A 12,289-nucleotide genomic window follows, 5' to 3' on the forward strand; every position below is an offset into this window, starting at 1 on the left:
GGAGTTGGTGTTGTAGAGACGACGTGCACGACCGGATTGTTTCAAAAGCAGCCAGTTCATTTTAAACCAATACAAATAGAATAGTAATCGCCAGATGATAGCGTTTGGGCTTCCGAGATTGCATTTCGTCCAATGCGTTCCACCTCTTTTGCTCTCAACACGGACTGTTTACCTGCATTCAACCAAAGCCTCCTCAAATGTGATTGGCTAATAATACTCGGACTACAAACGGAAACCAGAACGTTTGCAATACCAAAATCTTGTCCCGTTGCCTAAAGATTCTACTTATGAATGCAGAATCTGTTTATAGAGATTACGAGACTGGTATCGATCTCGTCAAATTATTCCTCAAAACCCACCTGTTTAGGCTTTAGATTTTGACTTTTTATCCTGACAAAACAATATTCTGGGGTACTGATTTTTTTGGTGGGTATAGAAATATTGTATTTGTAGAAATTTATAGATTCTGACACAAAGTTTAGTTCTAGCCTAGAAATTACGTACTTTCCCAGAGTCAGTTTTCAAACGCCCATATTAATTGAACCCTGGTGTGTTATCTAACCATCACCTCAGCATGTAGAGCAACTTGGTGAAATTTCTCGCCACAGACCTAAATATTAATCCGTATCTCCCGAAGTATCTTGATCATCTCCTTCACCGACCCAGAAAGCCCATGAGATCAGGGAATTTGAAAGGTGCACCTCGGGGCTCAGAAGGAGCTTAACACAACTATCTGGAGAGTTCAGCTCATTGCAGAGGTAACACATCAGTTGTACGAGTCACATGTTACCACTGTTATAAGGTTTACGACCACAGCCTTAAGTATACCAGCCTGATGACCAGATTAATGTAAGTGGAGCTCTCAGTTGGAGTTGTGTGCAGTGCAGTCTATCTATAGCTGAGTGACTAAGGACTTTATGGCTATTACAGATGTGATTGAACAGTTGTGATGACAGGGAGTAAGCCTGAGTGGGGAAATTGGATATATAATGGAAAGGTTTTCACCTATGATCATCACTGTCTTTTTTTTCCATCTCCACCCTCCTTCTATCTCTCTTTCCTTCTCCTCCACTTGCTCTCCCTTCTTCTTTTTTCCTTTCCTCTAACATCCTTTTATCTACCCCATCTTCCCTGCCGTCTTCTCCTCTCTCTCCGAGCCCTAAGTAGCCACAAATGGTCCCTAATAGCCTCCAATGGAGATGAATTGATCGTTGTGTGAACCGAATCGATAGGAGATTGCTTTTGCTGTACACAGTGGGATACGGCGCAGGCAGGCGGCCTTAATTAAGTTAACAGCAAAACCACGATCGCTTCGGAGTTTTATTAGGAGAATAAAGTTTACGAGGAATACAGAGGCAGGAAAAAAAAATATGGTTTCAGAATGAATGAGAAAAAAAAAAAACGGTGTATATGCACCTCGATGTTTTTCTGATTAGTTGCTACTCAGTCGTGATGCTCCCTGTGTGACTCATAGAGTTGCTTGGACATTTTCTCACTTCCTCCTCTGCCTGTTTTTTTTTCCTCCACTCCATCCCTGCTGCTTTCCATACCTCCTCTCCTCTCCCAGCGTCTTCTTCTTCACGCTACCTATCTCGTCCTACCCCCGTCTGACCTCCTCTCCATCCCTCTCCCCCCCTTTCCCCTCCCTCTGTGTCGTCTATAATGAGATGAGCAGCCGAATTTGATCAGCGTTTTTTTAAAGGTCACAGAACCAAGCAAAAACTCTCAGCCAAAAGCGCAGAGGGAACGAGGGAGGGAAGGATGAGACCGAGAAAAGGGAGGAGGCAAGCGAGTGGGGAGAGATAACAGAGTGGAGGATGTAGGGAGGGGAAGGAAGGAGAGCTACAAGAGAAGGAAATGCTGCATGAGGAGAAAAAGGTGGAGATGGAGACGACAGAGGCTGAGAAGAAGGAGAGGAACAGAGAGACGGGAAGGTAGCGCAGTGGAGGGAAAAGAGAGGGAGGTGAGGTAATTTGCTGTTTTATGACACAACAGATCTGGTAACAGACGAATGCGTATTAAATATGTAGGAGAGGAAAGAGAGCAGGGGGTGATGAGGAGAACAGGAAAAGACGAAGGAAATGAGCAGAGAGAGAGAGGAAAGAGTGGGCGGGAGAGGGAAGAAGGTAAGGAGGGAGGAATCGAGAGACGATGAGACGTTTTCACTCCTCTCACCCACCGCCACTCTTCCTCTATCCTCAGTAGATCTTAATCACCCCTCCATCTCTTCGGGCCCTCTCGTCAGATCCCTTGGCCTTGCTCTGCGTCCCTCACCGTCTTATTCTTCTGTTTAAGATAAAAGACACTTTCATCCCCTCTGCAGTGTCTCATAATGGCCACACAGTGCAGCCGTCTCCCTGTCCGTAGCAATAATTATTCTTTGATATAATTCTATTAATTATCAAATAGACCAAACTTTTTTTCCCCAAACTTACCAAATACTCTCCTCTTCCTCTCTCTGCTGTCCCTTTCATCACTTTCCATCGTCTTTCTGCTGTCAATCGATTCCGCCAAGTGTTTGAGTCTGTCTGGATCACTTCAGCGACATGTTCGCGGTGCTTTCGTATGCACACTTTTTCTTTAATTTTTTTCAGCGCCACTACAAAACTAAATGATTTTGGCACTATTCTATGGGGAGAAGACTGAGTATGGACAACAGGACAGTGGTGCACTTTAGCTCTGTAGCAAAGAGTATAAAACCAACAGCTGCTGCCGCCATTTCGGACTGAAAACGCTTATTATATTTATAATATTTTATCGTTCAACACAGGCCATTTCGGTAGAAAGTTTTACTTTTGTACGGCACTTTTTGGGCGGATGTTTTACTGGCGTCCGGTAGATGCTTTCAGTCCAAACTGGCGGAAGCATAGCTTTGCAGCTGGGCACTGATGTTTCAACGGAATGAACAATTGACTTTCACTTCTTGGCAATAAACGTTCTTTGTCTGTAGTCAGGCTCTCAGCTCACTTTGGGAAACTCCTGCTAACAAGAGCACGAGCATCAGTCTATGCTAACAAAACAGTAGGTGGAATAAACATCCTTGGTCCCTGAGGTGTTTTGTGCCAGCATTAGACAGATTGACAGACAGCGGCGGCTGCATATCATCTTTTTTTTTCTTCTATGTTTTGTGAAGCATATACACACACAAAATATACTGCACTCTACATGTATTCATAGACACATTAAATATATTTCTCAGCAGACTTGTGCTGTGTTTATTTAGCTCTATAGATAGTTATGGGCGCCCAACTGCAGAGCAATATCAGCTCTTCAGTCAATACTTGCAACTCCAAATAATCGTCTCTGCAAAAACCAACACATATTAAGACTAATGTGCCGCGTCCACAGGTGGATGCACGGTGTAGATAAACACGCCGAACGCGAACACGGCCCCTGCCCTCGCGCTTTGAGCAGCGCAACTGAAAGGAACATCTCTGTCGGCAGCATCAAAGCCTGTCGCAGCAGATCCCCCAAAGGACCCGGCTAGCCAGCTTGAAGCTCCACCTGTACAGGCGCAGAAGCTTTCATCAGCTGCACATATCACAAAACTGACATATCTGCTAACATAGCTGCTGCTGCTGCTATAGCGACTATATGCTGTCTGCAGCTCCCCCATCTCTCTGTTTTCCTCTCTCTGTCTCCCACCGGAGTCATAGTTGTTGAAAGGCCGGGCGACTTCACACCTTATCTGAAGCTTCTGTCACTTGACACATGCAAAGGATGCTGGGATTGTGGCAGAGGGAGGCTGCGGCGTGCGCATGCTTTGTCTTTTGTCTGTCAGGAGTGACTTAATTACAAAGAGTGATGCACTGAGGCAGCTGAAGTTAGTTGTTCTGCAGCCGAGGCATGTAATGAGAATTTCACATCACAAGACGAGTGCGGTGCAAATGAGCCGATGGTCTGGATTTAAAATATTGCTCTTTATTACACAGGTTAGAACAATAAACACCAGCAAAAAAAACATTATATTTTGCTGACTGACCATTAAGGATATTTGTCGTAATAATAACCAAGAGAAATCGATATGGTTGTTGTCTATAGTGTACTAAAACATTTTTATACTTCCCATGATCCTCCTGTGATTTATTGTGTGTTTTTTTTGGGGGGGGGGCGTGTGTTGTGTCCCAGCTGGAGTTAAGACTGTTTATATTATTGGTGATGAAAGAGGGGCCCCCAGGGGCCCCAGTAATGGGCTGGGAGGCCTCTGACTTCTTATAATGGCCTCTGCATGAGTGTGTGTGTGTGAGAGAGGCACAATTGCAGCACTATATAATTGTCAATGGGAGGACACACGACACACGTTTACATAATAAAATGAGGCCGAAGCACAAAGACGCAGAGAGATGGAGCCCGTCCCCGCACATAAAGGCAGGGACACAAAGAGACACAATGTCTCACGCACACACTCACACAATGTGGTGCCAGCTGAGCCCAGTGTGTCCAATAACAGCAGGTGCTGTCAAGTGCAAGCACAGCAGACCTGCCCTGACATGGAAACACACACACACACACACACACACACACACACATGGGTGGATGCACATATGCCAGCACACCGCACACTCGGCTCATACACTTTCCTCTTCTTGTAACTCTCGCATTCAATTAAACATTCTCATAGTTAAAGCTAATGTCGAATACACAAGGTTACGGTTTATGTGTGTGTGTGTGTGTGTGTGTGTGCGTGTGTGTGTGTGTATACCTGCTATTTGGCTGTGAAAGGCTGTAGAGTTGCCATATGGTCGCACATTAGGGCTCTCTAAACTCAGCCATGCAGAAGTGTGTGTGCATGTGTGTGTGAGAGTGTGTGAAGAGAGTGAGAATAACAGAAAATAAAGCCCTTTATTTGATATGTAAGCTGTTAGCGTTTAAACACTTCTAGTTGATAGTGTTGAACTGTAAATATCAGTCTCTTTTTTGGGCTAAATGAAGCTAATAATGGTATCTTTTTCTTTCTTTCTCACTTTCTTTCTTCTTAATGCACGTCCTCCTTTGTCTCCTGCCTCCTCTTCCTCCTCATGTCTTTCTCTCTGTCTGTCTCCCTGTGTGTGTGTGTGTTAATATATTTAGCAGTGCCATATCATACGCTGTGCTGACTTCATTAACTATCTCAGCATGAGGCGCCAGTGACTGAATGATAATAGACCTACAGTACACACATACACACACACACACACACACACACACACAGTCTTTGGAGCCTATCAGTAATGCATAGATAACTGATAACAGTTTATTAGGGCTTCAACGATAGTCTTTTTTTTTTTTTTACAATGTCTGTCGTCATATTTTCTGACATCATCAACCTAAAAAAATGTTTTATTGTGGTTATATAAATGCTATTTATGTTGCTGTTAGATTGCTGCTAGACCACCGTGTTAATACAGGTGCACCTTTGTGTGCAAAGGTTGTTTTTGAAAGGCTAAACGCCAAGACATACAGATTGAAGCAGAATATTTCGTTAGGTAAAAGCATGTTGTGAATTTTGGAATTGATTGCATCTATATTTTTGAAATAAATTTTGACTTTTGGAATTTATAACGCTCTGGAGTTATTGGTAATGTTTGGATCCCACAAGTAAACAATCCTACGCAGCCGCCACTGGAATCTAATTCTACTAGGGCTGTCAAAGTTAACGCAAATTCATTTTAACGGCAGTAATTTCTTTAACGTATTGACGTAACTTGCGATTTTAGAATTGCAACGGGTTCCGTTTTAAAAATAGAGTGAAGATACTGGCATGATATGAAACTAGAGAAACCTAATGAATCCATTGATACCAACCATGTCATACTAGCTTGTTGCGAAGGAGGCTAAATAACGCTCCAAACGTATGCTAAATTTTGGCGAGGAAAAACTAGCAAGGCCATTTTCTAACGGGCCTCTTGACCTCTGATCTCAAGATATGTGAATGTAAATGGGTTCTATGGGTACCCACGAGTCTCCCCTTTACAGACGCTCCCACTTTATGATAATCACATGCAGTTTGGGGCAAGTCATAGTCAAGTCAGCACACTGACACACTGACAGCTGTTGTTGCCTGTTGGGCTTGAGTTTGCCATGTTATGATTTGATCATATTTTGTATGCTAAATGCAGTACCTGTGAGGGTTTCTGGATATTATTTGTCATTGTTTTGTGTTGTTAATTGATTTCCAATAATAAATATATACTGTACGTACATTTGCATGAAACAAGCATATTTGCCCACTCACATGTTGATAAGAGTATTAAATACTTGACAAATCTCCCTTTAAGGTACATTTTGAACAGATAACAAAATGTGTGATTAATCTGCGATTAATTACAATTAGCTATGGATAATTGATGATTGACAGCCTTAAATTCTACAAATAGTATAATACTAATATTATTAGTGTAGCCTTATCTTTGCATAAATACTGGGTTTAAAAACACATCAATAAATAAATAAATAAATAGACATGCAAACAACAAAAAAAAGAAGACGTGTGGCATTCAAATGTTGATTCAGAATTCAAATGTCAACGATATGAATGAAGCTTTGAGCTATTCGGTGCAGCCCTACAATACAGTATATACTGGTTTTCTTGCTGTCATTGATTTGTTGTTTCTCGCCTTATCTCCTCCTCTTCTTCTTCCTCCTCTCAGGTCAGTGTGCTGGAGCGTCAGGTGATAGATTTCCTGGGCTACCAGTGGGCTCCCATCCTGACCAACTTCCTCCACATCATCGTGGTCATCCTGGGCCTGTTCGGCACGATTCAGTTCAGGCCGAGATATGTCACCGGGGTGGGTTTTACACACTCACACACACACACTCCCATTCCCACATCTGAAACAGCCATTTTACATATCCTTTGCCCTAGATCTAGCAACAGCCTCTCATTAGGCTATCCTCAGCTCTCTACATCGCATAACGAGGGCGGAATAAAATTGGACTGGAGTGACAGTTTAAAGGTTTTATTTTCTGCCTCACTGTAATTTGCAGGTTTCATAGCACTGCCATCCATGAAAACTGTATCATAGTCATGACCTAAACTGCACTGTGTGCACAGAACAACGTTAAATATAATGTGTTTAACAACTGATCCTTTAATTATATAGTAAATAAAAGGTTACAACAGTGATGTGGAGTGGGAGTAGTAAATAACTTGCCAAGTGGAATTTATTTGTTTCTCTTTTCTGTCTCTGGCAGCTGTCGATAAAATAATTCATGTGTCAGAAAACTTTCTGGAGTTCCCACGGCGGCTGCAGGGCCTCCACACAGCCCTCCCACACATCATATAAACACCACCGACACCTTAACCTTAAACACACGCACAGGGAAAATTAATTCAGATAATGAAAGGGAATGAAAGTTTTATCCAAGCTTATAAATTCTGCCTTACTTCCATCATTCATTCATTCATCCATTCCTGCTTATAACTCTGTGTTACACACACACACACACACACACACACACACACACACACACACACACACGCACATCTATTTTCTCTCTCTGTCTGGTTTGATTCAGGTGATTGGTTGCACTCTTCGCCGTTGTTTTTGTTTTCTCCGCATCTTAACAACATCAAAAGTGAAGCCTCCCTCTGTCTTTTCTCTCCATCTCCAGCTCGCTCCGAATGCAAGACATGAACATGCATTTTTAATTCTCCAACAAAGACCTGTCAGATCTCGTCTGCCTCTCACTTTCTTCTCCCTCTCCCGGTTTTTCCTCTGCAGTACGCAGCCTGGCTGGTCGTTTGGATGACCTGGAATGTTTTCATCATCTGTTTCTACCTGGAGGTTGGAGATCTGTCCCGAGTAAGAACACATTTCCTTTGATTTGAAGTTTCAGATGCAAGAATAAGACAGTATTTGATATGTTTCTTATCATATCCAAATGAAAAGACCAAAGCCAGCAATGAATTAATTCTACTGACAAGTACTATCCGTGGAGCCAAAGTCTGATATAATGTTTTCCTCTGGATCATAGAGCTCTACTTTTGTCCAAAAACTATTAAAAACTAGGGCTGTAACAGTTCACGCGATAATAATGTGATAATAACGTGTGTTTAAACGCCACTAATTTCTTTAACACATTAACGCAACTTGAGATTTTTAGGTTGTAGCGGGCTCAGAGTGAAGATACTGGCATCATATGAAACTAGAAAACCTAAGGAATCCATGGGTACCAATCATGTCACACCAGCTTGTCACTCCGTACTTTGCTAAATTTTGGCGAGTGGGCAAATAAACTTGCTTTTTGCAAATGTATGTATATATTTTTTACTGGAAATCAATTAAAAATGCAAAACAATGACAATTTTTATCCAGAAACCCTCACAGGTACTGCATTTAGCATACAAAATATGCTCAAATCATAACATGGCAAACTCAAGCCCAACAGGCAACAACAGCTGACCCATAGAACCTACTTTCATTCACATATCTTGAGGTCACCCCTTTGGAAATGGCCATGCCAGTTTTTCCTCTCCAAAATGTAGCGTTATTTCGTCTCCTTTGCGACAAGCTAGTATGGGTATGAGTATTAGGTTTTTTTAGTTTCATATGATACCAGTATCTTCACTCTAGCTTTAAAACTCAGCCCGCTATAACCTAAAAATTGCAAATTGCGTTAATGCATTAAAGAAATTAGTGGCATTAAAACAAATTTGCTTTAACGCGTTATTGTCGCGTTAACTTTGACAGCCCTAATTGAGACTAAGTTCTTGATTTTGGATTTGTTCGCAATAAGACACAACTTAATTTACATTTAGCCACAAATTTGCGTCTTCCTTGGCCAAATCACTATATCAATAAGATTTTGCATCTGTTAAGCTTCTCCCATGCATGATGCAAATCTTGAAGACCCTTCTCCTGTCAAGAGCAGGGTGGTATAATGCACTTGAGGCTGCTTGGTAACCTAAAAAAGACCAAAGGAAGAATAACTTTTGCTCAGAACTATCCATAACCCGTGGATCCCCTGACAGAACCATGAGCGATACAAACGTTTCTTCTTCACTCAGACTCACTCACTCTCTACACAGATCCATTTTTCTCTGAAACTACACTGTTGTCTTTTTGATATGCGCACTGGCAGCCAGTGTCTGCACTCTGCAAACAATCATTTGTGAAGTAAAAGAAGTGCCACTCTGTAGCATCACTCTGCTGTCGCCAAAGCCTATTATCATCCAGACAGGTGTGTTTGTGTAGTTCACAAACACACCTTCCTGTATGATAATAGGCCGTGGAATGATGTCCCTTCTTTGACCGCAAGCGCTGAAATCGCTGAAGTGGCTTTCTACCTGTCTCTTTTGACACCGAGGGTCACATAATTTCTGTGTAATTTTAGTGTAACTTCAGCTGCCATTATCACGGGGGCGAGACCCTGTCAGTGGCCACTTCCACAGACTGCTTACTGACACGGTTACACTTGAAAGAGGAGGAAAGATCAGCTCGGAGAGACGGATTCATTTACACCTTTTTTCAACATCTCGCTAGAATGTGAAGTCGCAAGTCACATTAAGTGGCTCTATGTGTAAACAGTATAATTCTCACCAAAGCTTGTCAGTTCTTTGCGTTGCTAGCACGCGCCGACACGAGACACGAGGTCATTTAAGTCCTCTGAGACTCGCTCTGCAAAAGTTTAGCCCTTCTGCAGTGAAATTAGTCGATTCTGAATACAGATTATCAACTTGCACAATTAATTAGGGCCAATCAGCGCTTCCATAAACAGAGGAAATCAGTTGATGGGAGTGCTGATTATGGCTGATTACACTCTGCGGTGTGGGGTTGAAAAAAATAGTAGTTTCCCTATCATAATTTGCTTCTAAGTTACTTATTCTGTTGGACAGTTATGTAACATGTCTGCTACCAGTTTAACAAATCACACAGAATTGCACTTATAGCACCACATATCATGTATCCGAGTCTTCATCTTATGGCTATTTCAAGCTTGTCGATCACATAAGCACATTTTCTTTTGCTAGTGTTCCTGTTCCCTCCGGTGCTCACTCGCTGTTCGATACACTCATCCCCTGTCTGTCTGTCTGTCTGTCTGTCTGTCTGTCTGTCTGTCTGTTCTACCCACTCACACACAAACTGCTAGCCTTGTTAAGTTTTGTTGCAATCCAAACTAGGGCCAGAACAGTTGTATAAAATCTCCCCCACCCTACTGTCTAGAAACCTACAGCTTCATTGATCTCTGATTTTAATGATATTTACACCTCTCACTGTCCCCGAGGCCTATAGTTTAACAGTTACCACTACAGCTGGGAGGACAGGGAGCTGCCGTTTGGCGTTTTTTATCACACTGGAAAAAAATAGAAAGCCATGTCTGCCATGTTGGAAGGCCAGAGAGACAGTTAGAAACAGCTGGAAAAAGCTGCATAATAACGGTTCAAAGGTTAATTGAATAGAATAGAATTAATTATGTCACCAAATGTATCATTTATATTCTATTATGAAATTATACGAGTTTAACATTTCTCTTCATTTTTATTAGAAAAAAGCCCTTCAGACCAAAATCACCACATCTGGTTTCTAATGAGGGTGAAGCAGCCAGTTAATCAGGGACACCTTTATCAATTACCCGCTGACCAATCAGAGTGAGGCACATTCGAACCAGATGCCGAACAGCTTGTTTTTATGACCAGAACAGTTTGCGTGCGCCCCGCTTCAAGGGCACATCGACCTTGACCCAGTTGCTGAGGGAGAGGGGAGCCACAAATGCCCACTTTCCACCCCCCCACCCCCACCAACCCGGATTCACCAGCTGTTGTATGAGATACGAATACATCACCTACCGTTCCAGGACTTGTTTACAGACCTGAGAGCTATTATTACAATGGACCACATGTAAAACAAGTATGGTTATGTCTGTGATTGTTGCCATTCAGTTCAGAACAAAGAAACCCCTCAAAAAGATGATGAAACAAGACTTGTACTCTGTCGGAAGGACCGCACAATGTCAAACAAAAAAAGCGGTTAAAACACAAAAAGTGAAGCCAATGCTGAAGTGCCTTAAACTTGCATTCTTTCTAGCCAGCAGGGGGCGACTCCTCTGGTTGCAAAACAAAGTTAGATTGTATGGAAGTAAAATGAGCCTACTTCTCATTTGATTAATTACCTCAGTAAACATTGTAAACATGAGTTTATGGTCTCAATCGCTAGTTTCAAGTCTTCTTCAATACAGCATGATGTTCATTTAGTAAATTATGGTCCCATTTAGAGTCAAATAGACCATAAAGCAGGGGATGATTTAGGGCGAGGCTACCTTGTGATTGACAGGTCGCTAACACGGCGTTGTCCAGTCTGGATGTTGTCAGTGTTTTCCTCTTAGAACTTTAACCCTTTCACTTCTGGTTGCAAAAAAACAAGATGGCGACAGACAAACTTAAGGCTTCAAAACGTCAGTCGACAAACCAATGGGTGACGTCACGGTGACTACATCCTCCTCTTATATACAGTCTATGACGAGAACAACACCTGTAACCACGGTAACTTCACACATCTAAGATGCGACAAGCCTCCGAATTTTTAGTCAAAACAAAAATTTAAAACATAAATGAAAAACAATAAAAACTTAAATGTCTTGTTGACTAAATTTAGACAAAAACTAAATTATCAAATGACTCAAATGTGACTAAAAGTGATATACATTTTCATCAATATCAGGTGTCAACATGAACACTGAACTATTAAAAGCAGATATAGCCAAATAGGTTAAAAGTTGAAATCTAACATCATGACAGCCCAGCAAAAATAGACACTACATTTTAAGCTCAGAAGTACATGGTTTAGATAGAAATGAAAGAGCAAGATGAGTGTATACCACAGTTTTATGTATCTCGGTGAGTGAACTGGATCAAAATACCTCGTTGGTATTTGATAAGGGTAATGGTGGTACGCTCTGTGCTTCAAGAATACTGTGATAGAAATAAAAATCTTTTAATCTCCCTCTCTATTGCTTTCTGATGCCGCTTCCCTCTTTCATGGCCTCTCTTTCTCCCTCCTCCTGCGCCTCGCTCTCTTCATCTCCATGTAATTCATCCCTCCTCTCCCTCTGCTCACCCTATAATCAAGTCTTTTTCATGTTGTTTTGCAAAGTACCATGTGAATCCGTCCCGCGCTCCTCTTCCGCCTCGCTCTTCGTTCACCTTCTCGCCTCCTTTTCATTCACTTCTCTGCCTCTATATTTCCAATGTCAAGACTTGAGGAAATGTGTCGCCGTCAAGAAGGCACTGCTATTCATGGTCGATGCGCGGGGATTTATGTATTGGCCAGTACCGAGTGCCAATTTAATACATTACTTTATACACTCAGGC

The 12,289-nt window shown here is 42.0% G+C and overlaps 1 protein-coding gene across 1 annotated transcript in view; it reads left to right on the forward strand.

The window, feature by feature from the left end:
• Window positions 1–12,289, forward strand: part of nkain2 (sodium/potassium transporting ATPase interacting 2) — a 90,248-nt gene that overhangs the window by 34,664 nt on the left and 43,295 nt on the right. Inside the window, exons 2-3 of the mRNA XM_074614836.1 lie at window positions 6,630–6,767; window positions 7,704–7,784. Coding sequence (XP_074470937.1) covers window positions 6,630–6,767; window positions 7,704–7,784 — 219 coding nt within the window. The remainder of the gene's footprint in view (window positions 1–6,629; window positions 6,768–7,703; window positions 7,785–12,289) is intronic.

This window comes from Sebastes fasciatus, chromosome 18 (assembly GCF_043250625.1).
Source record: "Sebastes fasciatus isolate fSebFas1 chromosome 18, fSebFas1.pri, whole genome shotgun sequence".
Classification (NCBI taxonomy): Eukaryota; Metazoa; Chordata; class Actinopteri; order Perciformes; family Sebastidae; genus Sebastes; species Sebastes fasciatus.